This window comes from Myotis brandtii, unplaced genomic scaffold, assembly GCF_000412655.1.
Source record: "Myotis brandtii unplaced genomic scaffold, ASM41265v1 scaffold123, whole genome shotgun sequence".
Classification (NCBI taxonomy): domain Eukaryota; kingdom Metazoa; phylum Chordata; class Mammalia; order Chiroptera; family Vespertilionidae; genus Myotis; species Myotis brandtii.
The window spans coordinates 13627037-13643590 of record NW_005354291.1 but is presented as its reverse complement, the minus strand read 5'-3'; the positions used below and the strand labels follow the sequence as shown (position 1 = coordinate 13643590).

The following is a 16554-nucleotide window of genomic DNA, read 5'->3' as shown; positions in this document are numbered from 1 at the left end:
GGCAACCACCAGTCTGTTCTCTGTATCTATGAGTCTGGTTTTGTTTTGTTTGTTCATTTGTTTTGCTTTTAAAAATTCCATATATAAGTGAAATCATACAATATTTGTATTTCACTTAGCATAATATCCTCAAGGTCCATCCAGATTGTCACAAATAGCAAGATTTTGTTCTTTTTTATGGCCGAGTAGTATTCCATTACACACACCCTGCATCTTCTTTAACCATCAGTGGACACAGGTTATTACCATATCTTGGCTATTGTCAATAATTCTGCTATGAACATAGGGGCACTTATATCTTTTCGAATAAATACCCAAAAGTGGGGTTGCTAGATTATATGGTAGCTCTTTTTTTTATTTTTTGAAGAATTTTTGTGCTGTTTTCTATAGTGGCTGCACCAATTTACATTCCCACCAACAGTGCATGAGGGCTCCATTTTCTCCACATCCTCATTAACAATTGTTATTTCTTGTCTTTTTTATAATGACCATTCTGACAGATATGAGGTGTTATCGCATTGTGGTTTTGATTTGCATTTCCATGATGATTAGTGAGGTTGAGCATCTTTTCATGTGCCTGTTGGCCAGTTGTATGTCTTCTTTGGAAAAATGTCTGTTCGGATTGCTTACTTTATTTTTTTGCATTTGTTTGTTTGTTATTGAATTGTATGAGTTGTTTATTGTATATTTTTTATATTAATCCCTTATTGGGTATTTGATTTGCAAATATTTTCTCCCATTTAGGTTGCCTTTTCACTTTGTTAATGATTTCCTTTGTTGTGCAAAGGTGTTTTTTTTAGTTTGATGTAGTCCCACTTGTTTAGTTTTGCTTATGTTTCCCTTGCCTTTAGTGTCAGGTCCAAAAAAAAATCAAGATTGGTGTCAAAGAGCTCACCTTGTGTGTTTTTCTAGAAGTTACATTCAAGTCTTTAATCCATTTGAGTTAATTTTTGTGTACGGCATAAGATAGTGAGCCAGTTTAATTCTTTTCCATGTGGCTATCTAGTTTTCTCAACATCATTTGTTGAAAAAAACTATTCTTTCCCCATTGTATGTTCTTGGCTCCTTTGTCATAAAACAATTGACCATATATGTGTGGGTTTATTTCTGGGCTCTCCATTCTGTTCCATCTATAATAATCTATAATAATAAAAGCATAATATGCAAATCGACTGAATGGCCGAACAGTGGAATGACCGTCTGGATGACCATGCTATGACACCCACTGGCACCAGGCCAGCCAAGGCAGGTGCAATGCGATTGGTTGGGGGCCCCGCCATTACCCCACGGTCGCCCTGCAGAGGGAGGTCCAGGCCACCGGCCGGCGGAGCAATCAATCAGGGGCTCCTGGACTGTAAGAGGGCACTGGCCCGGCTGAGGTACCCCTCCCACACAAGTGCACAAATTTCGTGCACCGGGCCTCTAGTTGATCTAGAGTCTGTTTATATGCCAATGCCATACTATTTTGATTATTATAGCTTGCAATATAGTTTGAAATCAGGAAGCATGATACCTTCAGCCTTGTTCTTTTTCAAGATTGCTTTGGCTATTTGAGATCTTTTGTGGTTTCATACAAATTTTAGATTTGTTTATTCTATTTCTCTGAAAAATGTCATTATGATTTTGATAGGGATTGCATTGAATCTGTAGATTGCTTTGAGTAACATGGACATTTAAACAATATTAATTTTCCTAGTCCATTAGCATGGAATAACTTTCCATTTATTTGTGTCCTCTTTAATTTCTTTCTTTGATTTCTTATAATTTTCAGTGTACAGCTCTTTTACTTCCTTGGTTAAATTTATTCCTAGGTTTGATCCAATTGAGAATAGATTGTTTCCCTATTTTTCTTTCTGCTAGTTCATTGTTAGTGTGTAAATTTTGAATATTAATTTTGTACCCTGCAACTTTGTTTTTTGGTTCTAACAGTTTTTTGTGTTGTTTTTTTCTTTTTTGATGGGTCCTTTAGGGTTTTCTATATATAAAATCATGTCATCCACAAATAATAAATTTTACTTCTTCCTGTCCAATTTGGAAGCCTGTTATTTCTTTTTCTGTCCAATTGTTGTGGCTAGGCTTTCCAATGATATGTTGAATAAAAGTCTCAAGAACGATGCTTGAGATTATTTCAATCTTCCTAAATTTATTGAGACTTGTCCTATGGCCTGATCTATATGATCTGTCCTGGAGAAGGTCCCATGTGCATTTGAGAAGAATGTGCATTCTGCTGCTTTTGGATGGAATGCTCTGTACACAGCTATTAAATGTATGTGTTCTAATGTATTGTTTAAGGCTCATGTTTCTTTATTGATTTTTCTGTCTGAATGATAAATTCATTGATGTGAGTGGGGTATTAAAGTTCCCTACTAATATTGTGTTGCTGTTAATTTCTCCCCTTATATCCCTTAATATTTGCTTTATATATTTAAGTGCTCCTATGTTGGATATGTAAATACAGTTGACTTTGAACAAAATTTCCAAATCTTTCCAAAATCCCCCAAGAGGGAAAATATATAGAGTTTATTATGTCTATGAACAACTGAACCTACCTTTAGTTTTGGAGCTTTAGAATACAGTCTAAATATTACTACTACATTTATGCTTATTTGAACTAATATACTATAATAAACACAGTGAATGTATTTGTTGACGTGTCTCTTCTTTGATATTAAAAACAGCAGCATTGGATATTTTATTTTACCGAGACATTATTCTAGGACATACTTAATATACACATATGATTCCAGTTTAACTAATTAAACTTTTTTTATTATTTTTTAAACTTTGTATTTGAACTAATTTGAGTCTTACGGAAAAGTTGCAGGAATAGTATAAAGTTCCCATAAATCACTTACCTAGTTTCCTCCAATTTCCACATCTTATGTAACCATTGTACAATGTTCAGAACCAGTAAATTAACAGTGGTTTAATATATTTACTAAACTGTGGACCTTGCTTGAATTTCACCAATTTTCCAACCAATGCCCCTTTTCTGTTCCAGGATCCCACATTACTAGTACATTAATTGTCATGCCACCTTCGTCTCCTCCCATCTGTGACAGTTCCTCGGCCTTTCTTTGCTTCCAGGTCCTTGACACTTTTGAAGAATTCTAGTCACCTTTTCCTTAGAATGTCCCTCAATTTGGGTTTGACGTTTCCTCGTGATCAGAGTGAGGTTATTTCTTTTGAACAAGAATACCATCCATACCATCCATATTATGTTGTCTTTCCCAGTGCAGCATACCAAAGCATTTATGATATCAATATGTGTTTTTTACTGGTGATATTAACCTTGATCACTTGGTTAATTAAGGTGGTGTCTGGAGGGTTTCTCACTGTAGAGTTCATATTTTCCACTTTGTGATTAGTAAATACCTTGTGAGAAAATACTTTGAGATCATGCAAATATCTTGTTTCTCCTCAAACTTATACCCACTAATTTTAGTATCCACCAGTGAATGTTGACTGCAATAACTATTATGACTAATGGTGATTTTTTTATTTCCCTCTTTCCTTCTCCATATTAATTGGAATTCTATTGCAAGGAAAAGCTGTTAACTTCTCTCCCACTTATTTATTTATTTGATTGTTTAAATGTGTCAATAAGAACTCATAAACATTTACTTTATTCTTTGAGTTATAATCCAATACAATTATATCTGCTGCTCAAATTGTTCCAGCGTTAGCTATTAAAAGCTCTTTTAGGCCTAACCGGTTTGGCTCAGTGGATAGAGCATCGGCCTGCAGACTGAAGGGTCCCAGGTTCGATTCCGGTCAAAGGCATGTACCTTGGTTGCGGGCACATCCCCAGTAGGCGGTGTGCTGGAGGCAGCTGATGGATTTTTCTCTCTCATCGACGTTTCTCTCTATCCCTCTCCCTTCCTCTCTGTAAAAAATCAATAAAATATATATATATAAAAGCTCTTTTAGTTTGGCTCCTCCTGCCTCTACTTCTCTGAGGGGTACCTTGACAACAAAATCCTCACTCTTGCTCCAACAAGGACTCTATTCATACTATAGCTAACTATCCATATAATTCCAAGCCAGCCCTCCTCCTCCATTTTAGATTAAAATATATAGGTTGTAAAAGGTCCACTAAGCTATCTACTAAATGCTCTATCTTGTTATTTTAAAAATTGGCTCATAGCTTTTAAGCACAAAATAGAATATCACATGCAGTTCAGGAGCAAATAATATAGGGAAATGAGGTGTTTGAGGTGAATGATCAGATTTATTGGAAAAGAATTACCTTCATACCCCATGCATCAATTCTGAGTTTTCAAAAGTTAAAATATAACTTGATACAATATGATTTTAAAATAATCTTATTTTGAGCACTTTTTGTTCATTCATTCATACAATGCCATTCATTCATTTATACAGTATCACTCATTCATACATTTCAGAAACTGTTCTAGGCATTCAGATGAACAAGAAAACAAGGTCTCTTTCTTCATGGAGCCTTTAGTCTCAGACAGATTAATACATCTATATATATAAAGGCCTAAGTGACTGTTACGACCGGACAACTGGATGACCAAACGGCTGGCCGGTAGCTATGACGCACACTGACCACCAGGGGGCAGACACTCAATGCAGGACCTGCCCCCTGGTGGTCAGTGCGCTCCCACAGCCAACCTCCCATGGCCCCTTCCCCTGGCCAGCCCCAGTTGGCCCTAATTGGGACTGGGTGAGACGGCCCTGATCAGCCCCAATCACCAGCCAGGCGAGGGACTCCACCTGTGCACTGGGCCTCTAGTTGAAGTATAAATACCAGAATTGAGGAAACCAAGCTTATTTAGAAGCACAGAACAAGGCAACTGATCTCATTTAAGGGTTAGGCAGAGCTTCCTATGAAAAGGGTCCCTTAAACTGAGACTTATAAAAAGTGCTGGTGTGTGTGTATTGGGGATGGGGGGGCGGGGGGGTGATGCCAATATATGTCATATCACATCACATTCACTCTACTTGAGGAGAAACTGTGCATTGAAAAGAAATAATATATCCAAGTAAATGTCTTACTATGAATAAATACTTCAAAGGCTTTTAGGAAAACACATAAATTCGATTAATAGTCATGGATAGGCTGCCATCTAGCCACATTATGCAAAATATTTATAATTCAGTATAAATTTATATCTTTTCATTTAAAATATTTGCAAGAAAATAAAGCTAAATTCTGCTTTAATCATATTCTATCCATAAATTACTAGGTAGTTAATATTCCTTTTTAACACATACATTTCTTTCCTATACAACTACAGATCAGCAAACAAAACCTGACAAGTAGCAAAATACCATAAAAAGGATGATATTTCTGAGGGTGGTACCAGGTAGGTAGGAGTAAGGACCTTTGTAGCTGTAGACCTCAAGGTCATTGGCAGCCTCAAAGAATCATTGTGGTCTGCGGCTCTTTGCAAATACTGAGTCAAACCACAAATAATTATCAAAAAGCACATATGTTACAGCTGTGGTTTGCTAAGTTAGAATTGGTGTCCTACGTGCTATTTCCCACTTCCTGCATAAATACAGTCCTTTGAAGGCTCTGTTTGCTTTAATGAGCATGAGCAAAGGGAATATCTTAATTGATTCATTCTCCTAGTTGTTCCTGGATAAGTTCCTTTGTTGTCAGTCTTTGGCTCTTCTACATGGGTGGTCTCTCCATTGTTGCTCTGCTTTTATCTTGACCAATGTTTTTGTTGTATATTTTTTACATCTTTGTGGCAAGAATGTACCTCAAGAGCTGATCTTCAGCAAGGCTTATGTGGCAGCCCTGTTCATTTCATTACCTTTAGTAATACAACTTTATCAAGGTACTAGAGGCCCGTTGCATGAAGAGATTCGTGCAATAGGCCTTCCCTTCCTCTGGCTGCCGGCACCGGTTTTCCTCTGGCACCCGGGACCCAGGCCTTCGCTCCGGCCGGAGCCTTCAGTCTTCGCTCCGCTGCTTCACCCCTATGTATGCAAATTAACCGCCATCTTTGTTGGGTTAATTTGCATACTCTCCTGATTGGCTGGTGAGCATAGTGGAGGGATGGTTAATTTACATGTTTGTCTATTATTAGGTAAGATAATTCAACCCTGAAGAGGTCTGATTCTACTCCCAGTCTCCTTCAAAACATCAAAGCATCTACTTGTCACTACAGAGAAAAGTCAGCCTATTAAAAACTATTTCACCTTTCTGACAGTGTTTTTGATGGCTACTGTATACTTCCATCTTCATCTTGTTGATTGGAAATCTGAGATCACATGACCAACCTCATTTGCCTCAAAATCGCAATTAACAACGAACAGAAGGCAATACTGTTACTTATTTTCAAGTCACAACTAGATAATTTCTTCCAAGTCTCTATGAAATAATTATTATTAAACATCTTACTTTTTCTATTAATTTTTTCTCACATTTTTATCTTGTTGATTTTTATCTTTGAAAATTTCAAGTGATGAAGGTGTTATGCAATAATTAACATTACTTTTGTGAAGATAAAAAGTTGTGAAAATGATTTGAAAAATAAACTGGATGATGTATATCAATATTTAATAAACACCTACTGATTGAATTTGGAGTTCCCAACTGCTATTCTTTCCAGTACTTTAGTAGCCCCAATTAGTCTTTGACTCTGTTCATTCTTTTATGTTTTTCCTTCCGAAGCAAGTTATCAAGTCGTAGATACTCCAATCCACATTCCAATTTACTTTTCCACAGTTACTATGATATGCATTACAATCAAGATACTTTGGAAATAGAAAAATGTGGAGAAAATCAAGTCCCTGCCCTCAAAAAGCTAATTTTCAAAAGGCAAGGGAAGGGAAGACATTCATAAAGAAATGACTAAGGTAGTAGGACTGGTTTTGTAACAAACAGTAGGTCTGACATATACAAATTAATGATGGTATCTTCAAAATAGGTATTTTAGGAGGCTATGCAAAAAAATCTCACAACAATGAATTTCTTAATCTCCTTTTTTCAGAGTTACAGGTAGAACCTGGTATACCTTGGCCAGAATAACCCATTAAGTGGCAAATCTTCATCTTTGATATGTGGATTTAATTTCAAAAGCATTCAGAGGCACTTCCAACGAACTTGGGTAATTAAACGGGGAAATGCTATGTTGGGCAAAAACGAGGTGTGACTATAAAATAATGAAATGGAATGTTTTACATGTTTGTTAAATATCTCCAAAGATAATTGCAGCTGAAGGGAAGCATGACTCAAATGCCGTGAGCTGAGCAGTACCATGGGGGTAATCATGAACATTCCCAGGGGTACTCTTTGATGGGTAAACTCCAATACATTTATTTTAAAAAGTAGTCTCTCTTAAAGCCCTACATGCTATCAAGCACCATCTGCAATCTATTTATATAAAAAGCCAGCATCTGGAACAACCGGAACGACCGATGACCAGTCGCTACGATGCCCACTGTGGCCAGCGAACTGGCCTGATCGGGGGTGGGGCCAGCCGGCGGACCTCCTGCAGCTCCTCCCCCCCATCAGCCCCACCCCCAATGGGTCCCCACCACCCTGATCGGCCCGCAGCCCTTCCCCCTGGCCAGCTCCACCCCCTATCAGCCCCCCCACACCAATCGGGGGTGGGGCTGGCTGGCCAACCTCCCACAGCCCCTCCCCCAGCCCCATTTGGGGGCAGGGCCAGCCGGCCCAAAACCCCTCCCCATGGCCAGCCCCATCCCTAATCAGCCCCTCCACCCCAATCGGGGGTGGGGCCTGCCAGCCAATCACCCACGGTCCCTCCCCCCAGCTGTCCCAGCCCTGATTGGGCCCTGATCGGGGTGGGCCCACTGGCCAACCTCCTGCCATCTACTCCTCCAAACAGGCCCGGCCCCAGTCCGCGGATTGGGGCTGGGCCAGCCGGACCCCACCCATGCATGAATTCATGCACTGGGCCTCCATTATTCAATAACAAGCTATAACAAAAGGAAAATTAACACTGAGAGGGGACACTAAGCTAAATGATGGGACTTACAAGATATAACTAACAATCATTACTTGGAAGTTCATTAAATGGACATCTCCTTGTGGACCCCTCACAGCTTTGTTATAACAGAGGCCATTGTAAGTACCCACAATTCAAGGGGACACACTCAAGTATCCCTCTATTGCTCAAGCCCATACTCTGGTCAGAGAGCTCAAAGGGAACCCAGAGGTCCTGACCCTCTGTGTGGCCTTCTGAGTTCAACTTTTCCAAGACCAGACTGTTACCCAGATGACTGTTGTCAGAAATGCCTGCTTTCTTTAGTGGAGACTGTGTATACCCTACATAGCACCACAGTCTCATCATATTTTAGTTGCTAAAATAGTACAAGCCAGTATTCATTAAATGGATGTACACCTGGAGGAACAAGGGGTCTTTAGTCCAAAAGATAGTATAGGAGGAGAGCACCAAAATTGTAAAGGCACACAACAGCAGGGCAAGTTAGGATATTGCAGGTAATTTGGTGTGGCTGTGAACATGGCGCATTTGGCAGAATTGCAAAAGGAGTGGTCAGACAAGCCCATGAAGAATCTTGTGTTTCAAACCAAAGTTGTAATGGTACAGCATCCTCAGAAGAAACTACATGTGTCAGTTGAACAGCTTTATGATTTGGGATGTGAAATCAATGGATTATCAGAGAGAATCAAAGTTATACTTTCTGGCCCTGAACCTATGTGTGTGTGTGTGGGGGGAGGGGGGGGGATGCTGTTGTTACCCATACATTGGCCCTTGACTCCTGATATCAGTGTGGGTGTAACATATTTTCACTCCGGTGTTCATTAAATTACCTTATCAGTACAGGCAGGTTGGAAAAATGACTTACCTCAACTGGAATGTTTATTCATTCCTTCTCTATGTTTTCCAAACTTGAAATAAACATTGTGCCTACAAACTGCAAAAATTTAAAAACCACAAGAAGGTACTAGTTGCCAATTCTTTTTCTTTCTCAAATGTCCTATTTCGCCCCTTTGAAAAAGTGCTAATTCTATTTTTTATCATGGCTTTGCATCATCAAAACAGGTAAAATCTTGATAAATCCTCACCTGTTAATTTAGCTTTCACAGCATAGCAGCTCTGCTCCATTAGAAGGTCCTGTTGTTTCTACTTTGTAAATAGAGCTCTGAGCTGCCCACCCATCCCCATATCCACAGCCAGCATCTGGGGGCAAGCTCAGCCCGCCTCACTGGGGCAGCTGGAGTTAGGTGTTACTGGTCTCTCCACTTCTAGTCTTGCCCCCGTCCAGTCTTTTCTCCCTTCAGCAGTGAAGTAATCCATTCTAACTAAAAATAGGCCATGGCCGAAACCGGTTTGGCTCAGTGGATAGAGCGTCGGCCTGCGGACTGAAAGGTCCCGGGTTGGATTCCGGTCAAGGGCATGTACCTTGGTTGCGGGCACATCCCCAGTGGGAGATGTGCAGGAGGCAGCTGATCGATGTTTCTCTCTCATCGATGTTTCTAACTCTCTATCTCTCTCCCTTCCTCTCTGTAAAAAATCAATAAAAACATATTTTTAAAAAAATAAAAATAGGCCATGGCTTCTCCTGATGATAAGGCTTCAATACTCTCCCACTAAATTTCAATACTCGCTATACCAAATTACCTGCAATATCCTAACTTGCCCTGCTGTTGTGTGCCTTTACAATTTTGGTGCTCTCCTCCTATACTATCTTTGAGACTAACGGCCCCTTGTTCCTCCAAGTGTGCATCCATTTAATGAATACTGGCTTGAACTATTTTAGCAATAAATTTCAGGTATAATCTAGCTTCCTTCCCAGGGCTCACAAAGAAGGGGATCTAGCCCATCTGTACTTCTTCCATCTCATCTTGGCCTCTCTCCTCCTTTTTCATGGTGGGGCTGCCCCTGGATGATATTTCGATTGATTGACAGGGGATGATTCAAAACTGATAGCTTTTCTGCCTGTGCAATTGGAAAGATAATGTCGATCCACTTAAAGAATGTGCAGGACTAAAAAGCTGGGATATTCTTTCCCCAAAAATAGTGTATAAAACAGTAATATCTATTAGGAAGTGTTTCTATGAAAGCCATTTACTACTCTCAGTGTATTTACAATGACCTTAACTAAGAATTTACTGAAATCCTTGTCAGTGTATTTACAATGACCTTAACTAAGAATTTGTCTTTTTTTTAAAAATCCAAAACAATGTTGCTGTGATCTTTACTTGCTACTGAAAGGCTAATAAGTATCCAGTCTTCTCACTAGGTTTTTTTATTTTCTTTATAAATAAAAAGTTGACCTATTTAAAAGGACACCTTTTCAAGATTGTTAAAGCAGGAGTCATTTATAACATGATTGGGAATGGAGGGGCCATATTTTTTTCTTCCAGTTTAATTTCCTTTTTTTAATTTAATTTTTTATTTTAGTGACTAAACTATCTTAGTTTCTTTTATTTTTAGAATCTTTGTTTTATTAGCTATCTATTGCTGTGTAACAAGGTACCTCAAAACTTAGCAGCTGAGTACAACAAGCATTCTCTCAGAGAGTTTCCGAGGAGGAGTCTGGTGATGGCTTGGTTGGGTGGTTCTGGTTCAGGGTCTCTCATGAGAGTACTAGAGGCCCAGTGCACTGGAGTGGGGTCTCTCAGCCCCCATCCTGGGGATGCCCAACTGATGGCTCCCTGTAGGGAGCGGGCCTAAGCCAATAGTCAGACATCCTTAGCACTGCCGTGGATGCAGGAGAGGCTCCTGCCATCACCGCTGCACTTGCCAGCCGTGAGCCCAGCTTCTGGCTGAGAGGTGCTCCTCCTGTGCGAGCACACTGACCACCAGGGGCAGCTCCTGTGTTTAGCGTCTACCCACTGGGTGGTCAGTGCGCATCATAGTGACCAGTCCTTCCGTCGTTCAGTCGATTTGCATATTAGCCTTTTATTATATAGGATAGTCAAGTGGTAGGTTGGGGCTACAGTCATCTGAAGGACCCACTTCTAAGCTCACCAATATGCCTCTTGGAAGGAGACCTCAATCCATGAGAGGAAAGCAAGATAGAAGCCTCAGTGTCTTTTATAACCTAATCTTGGAAATGATGTACCATTTTCTTTGTCATATGCTATTGGTCATACAGACCAACCCAGATACTGTGTGGGAGGGGACTAGACAGGCTGGGAATGCCAGCTGGGGGGAGTAACTGAGGGCCATCTTGGAGGCTGGCTATCGAAATTGTGGTGATACATATGATTTACCCACAATGTGGACTTGGCAGGGGAGATGTATGCATATTTCACAATTTCTTTCCAAAATATAGAATGGCATGATGAAAATATTGCTTAATGTTTTAATATTATTTTCACATTACTAATTCCCTTTATCTAACCTATTATTACCACAGTTTGCCAAAATTTTGATAATTGGCATAGCATTTCTAGAGAATTATTTAAATAATTACAGAACATTAAACAAAATGTCTGTTGGAATGTTAATGATTGGCAGCACATTCCAGAATACAGTTCATTTCAAAACAATTTGCTTTGTTTCCTCATGACAGTGACCAAGAAATTTGAATTAAATTAAAATGAGCAATCCTTTTTTTAAATTGTAAGTTATTGCTTAAAACTTTTTGGGTATGTTTTAGGCATCTTGAGAGTTCTGCTAATTGTTTACTTATTTTAAAAGATGAACAGAAACCAATGTTTTAGAAGATAAAGATTTGTATAGATTAAACAGTGAGAAAATATGCCTAACTTATGTTTTATATTTCCAAACTCAAGTTGTCACAAACCAGACTACTGTAGTTCCTTATCAGATAGTTCTGTGGAACCATGTGTTGGTAATACCTTATATCTGTGATATTATAACGCATAGCCTATTTTCATTTTCATTCTTACAGGATGCTAACCACTCCTCACATGTTAGTGTCAACTAAACATGTAGAACCACATGTAGCTTTTTATTTTATTATATATGTGTGTGTGTGTGTGTGTGTGTGTATATATATATATATATATCTTTTTTTAATTATCATCCGAGGATTTTTTTTATTGATTTTTAGAGAGAGTAGAACAAAATGGTAAAGACAGAGAGAAATATCAGTGTGCGAGAAACACATCGATTGGTTGTCTCCTGCATGCACCCTGACCAGGGCTCAGGCCAGGGAGGAGCCTGTAACCGAGATACATGCCCTTGACCGGAATCAAACCCAGAACCCTCTGGTCCGCAGGCCGAAACTCTATCCCCTGAGCCAAACTGGCTAGGACACATGTAGCATTTTAGATCTGGAAATATCGTTAGGATTTTTATATTAAAAGTGTTTCTCACTTTTGAAAGGTTGGGAAATACTATACTCCATGCTGCTGCCATCCCATGTCCTTTGTCTTATCCTCAAAAATATGATTAAAATTTCAAACCTTGTGATAGCACAGAGCAGTATTAAGTCATTGACCATTACTCACCGAATATAACCTCAAGAAAAAGCCAATACCAGTTGATATAGTATGGTTCCGAAGACTTAGAAGAATAGAAGGGCATGAAAGAAGGGCATCGGGCAGGCTGTGTCATTTTGAGATCTTCTTTACTCCTCCTACACATACCCACACAGTGATCCGTTGATAGTGCTTCTCTTTGGGTATTTAATTTCTTAAAAAATGAAACTAAGTTATTAAAAAATGATCAAGGTTAAAAGTAGAAGTCATTACAAATATAACACATGCACACACAAACACACTCAACTGTCTATATTTTGGTTACTCTGCCACATTAAAGAGATTATTTAGTTTTAGCATCAGGGTCATATAAAAAGTTTAACTTTAAAGTAATTTTTTTTTCTTTCTTTTCATTTGGCTTGTGAAGTTCAAATACATTGTATAGAGTTAGTCTTAGCCAAGGATTAACACAAGCATAAAGCTAATTCCTTTCTCTGACATGAATTCCAATTTATGTATATAGGAATTATGGGACTTGAGCCAAGACTGGACTAGGTCGCAGTAACTTAGCTAAATTTTATTTTCTAATTTTGATTTTCAGTACTGAAATTTGATTCTTTTGAAGTGCATTGACTAGAATATGCATATTTGTGATGGGATAAGTTTTTCATAAAATTTGATTATTACTCAGTATACTTTATGATCTCTCCAATAGTTTAAATTAATATTTTGATTATTACATGTTACCACTGAATTTCTTCACTTATTTTAACTCACGGATCTTCCTTATTTTTTTTTTTATAAGAGATTATCCTTCACTTTCCCTTTGCCCTTTTCTAATTGTTTTGGAGTTTCTCAATTCTTTATCCTTTCTGTACAGAGGATTTCTACAAATTAATCCTCCAGATACAGTTTTTCTTAGATCACAGTTATGTGAGCTTATCAGTGTTTGATTAAATAAATTGTCTTCTTTTCCTGGTTTCTTTTCTAATCCTTGCTTTATACATACTTGTTAGTAAAGCTAATCAGTTCTAAAACTCTGGTCTTTCAGCAGCATCAATTCTAAGTTTTATTCCTATATCTAATAATGGGATTATTTAGTTATCTGCTGGTACATAACCAACTACCCCCAAATAGTGGTTTAAAACAATTATTTCTCACAATTCTGAGTGTTAACGGGGGCAACAGCTGGATGGTTCTTTTGCTGGTCTCCTTCCAAGTCTCTCATGCAGCTTCCGTGGGGCTGGAACGCCCAGTGTTTCTCCTGGCCCCTTGATTGAAAGGCTGGGCTCAGCCCAGACAACTGAACTTCTCCCTCGTTACATGGCCTCAGCACATGGAGTTCCCAGCAGGTAGCCCCACTTCTACATGGCAGCTCAGGGCTTCCCAGAGGCAAAAGTGGAAGCTCTGCCCTAACTGGTTTGGCTCAGTGAATAGAGCGTCGGCCTGCAGACTGAAGGTCCTGGGTTCGATTCTGGATCAGGGCACATGCCTGGGTTGCAGGCTCGATTCCCAGTAGGCTGCGTGCAAGAGGCAGCCAGTCAATGATTCTTTCTCATCATTGATGTTTGTCTCTCTCTCCTTTCCTCTCTGAAATCAATAAAAATATATTTTATTTTTTAAAAATAGTGGAAGCTGCCAGGCCTTAGGGCTTAGCCCCAGAGTCACTTCTGCCACAATCTGTGGGTTGAAGTGAGTCAGTGTCCGCTCAGGTTCAGTTTGGGAGGATATACACAGGGCGCCGGTACCGGAAGGCCATACTGGACACCACTACCAGAGGGGTTATGTTTTCCTCTTTCTTCACTAAGACCTTGATTTCTCTCTACTCCTGTTTCAGTTCCCTGTGTCCCTGGTGGTTTGCCTAAGCCTGTAAATGTCACCTTCTTATCCATAAACATGAAGAATGTCCTCCAGTGGGGTCCACCCGAGGGCCTACAAGGAGTAGAAGTGACTTACACTGTGCAGTATTTCATGTAAGTTGGTTCTTTTCCTTTTGACTGATTTATAAACACAAGACTCAGACTCCTATTAACTGTGTGAAGATACGCCATCTTTTGTATTAAATAAGTATTTGAAAAGAAAAAAAATAGATGTTTTATGTTAAATTTTTCTTGCTGTGCTTTGTTAGGTTAAATTAGAAAACAGTTTCTTCATGGAGACAGGAGCACTGGATGCTGGGGCAAAGGAGAGTTATTTAAATGGAGAAAAGAAGTTGGTCAAAAGACTATTCTGTGGCTGAGCAAATAAAGAAATCCATCATCTCTGAAATGTCTAAACTTACTGGAATTATGCACATTTTAAGTGAAACTGAGCACAGAATTATGTACAACTAGCTGTTCCTGTTGAAGATAATAGTGAGTGGACATTTTTACTTTTCACCTCTCCCTCAAAACTCATTGCAAGCAAGAAAGAATGCAAATCAGACAGACATTGTCCAACTTCAAAACAACCAAGGAAATGGTCACAACCCCCAAGCCACAGACTTATGAGGTGCACAAGCCAAATACTGTGAAATCTGAAAAAAAAACCACCCAGAAGCTGGAAGTAAACCTATACCTCCTCAAACTCCAACAGCAGAAAATAATTTCACAAGAATGAATGTCACAGTACTCAGAGGCTTAAGTCTAAGGATGTGGAATCTAAGGATTTCCACCCCCCAGAAATTGAGGAAATGTCCCCATGGAGCCCCAGGTTGGTGCCACAGGATGTCAGAGATGGAGGGGCTAAAAGTGAAATCAGGTTCAAATGATATATCCAATGTAGAAGCTCAGAAGCAGCCCAAGAGAAAGGGGAATGAGCAGGACAGGAGAGAGAGAAGGCAGCCCAGGCAAGTGCCATCAGCCACATCAGCCTCCTCCTGTTGAAATCCTGAGGGTGGGCAGGCTTCCCGTCAAAGGAAATGACATGAGTCCATGATACGGTGTGTGACAGACCCCTCACTCCTGTACCCATTCACCTAATATTCTAAAAATAGCCCTAGCTGGTTTGGTTCAGTGGATAGAGCATTGGCCTGTGGACTGAAGGGTCCCAGGTTTGATTCCAGTCAAGGACACATGCCCCGAGTTGTGCAATCCTTAGTGGGGGTTGTGCAGGAGTCAGCCGATCAATGACTTTCTCTCATCATTGATGTTTCTTTTTCTTTTTTTTAAATATGTTTTATTGATTTTTTACAGAGAGGAAGGGAGAGGGATAGAGAGTTAGAAACACTGATGAGAGAGAAACATTGATCAGCTGCCTCCTACACACCTCCTACTGGGGATGTGCCCGCAACCAAGGTACATGCCCTTGACCGGAATTGAACCTGGGACGTTTCAGTCCGCAGGTCGACGCTCTATCCACTGAGCCAAACCGGTTAGGGCTCATCATTGATGTTTCTATCCCTCTCTCTCTTCCTCTCCCTTCCTCTCTGAAATCAATAAAAATATATTTTAAAAATAAATAAAAATAGTTGGCCCCATAAGAGCAGTAGTCCCAAAGAAACCAGCACAGTACCTATCCATAATCATTGGAAGAGAGAAAGAGGAAAAAAGAACACAAGTGAAAAATTTCTGAAAAGTTTTCTCATGGAAGTAGGAGAAAAATTCATACAAATAATTGCCCATAATTTGAGCCCATAAGCAACATGTTTCTAATGATAAAGAAGAAGTTGCAATCTCTTCCAAAAGAAGAGATTCTAAGACCACAGGAAGAACTTTTTTTTAAAAAAAGCAAGTGGGCAGAGCTTAGGGAAAAGATGTAAAATAAAAATATTAAATATACTTTAAAAACCTATTATAGCCCGGCTGGCATGGCTCAGTGTTTAAGTGTCAACCTATGAACCAGGAGAGCAAGATTCAATTCCCGGTCAGGGCATATTCCTGGGTTGCAGGCTCATTCCCCAGTGTGGGGCATCCAGGAGGCAGTCGATCAATGGTTCTCTCTCATCATTGATGTTTCTATCTCTCTCTCCCTCTGCCTACCTCTCTGAAATCAGTAAGAATTAAAAAAGAAAAAAAAAACTATTATAGCTGTTAGGAATAGTTGACCAGGTAATAATGATAATAATCTGGCATTTCATATCATAAATGCATGCTATATCCAGCAAAATATAATAAAAATAATAGCAATACATATCCTGGTGAACTTCTTGAACTTTAAGACAATGAAATGATTTCTGGCCATCCTAGCAAAAGCAGGACTCAAGTGAGGTG

General features: G+C 39.4%; 1 protein-coding gene across 2 annotated transcripts in view; it reads left to right on the top strand.

The window, feature by feature from the left end:
- The first annotated feature begins 7024 nt into the window (after positions 1 to 7024).
- The window catches only part of IL20RA (interleukin 20 receptor, alpha), a 20115-nt gene continuing 10585 nt past the window's right edge, over positions 7025 to 16554 (top strand). The window contains exons 1-2 of one of the 2 annotated variants that reach the window (XM_005859058.2): positions 7025 to 7088; positions 14202 to 14337. In XM_005859058.2, coding sequence (XP_005859120.1) covers positions 14261 to 14337 — 77 coding nt within the window. In that variant the 5' untranslated portion in view covers positions 7025 to 7088; positions 14202 to 14260. Of the gene's footprint in view, positions 7089 to 14201; positions 14338 to 14724; positions 15056 to 16554 lie in introns of those variants that run through there. The other variant, XM_005859059.2, reaches the window with a different exon arrangement.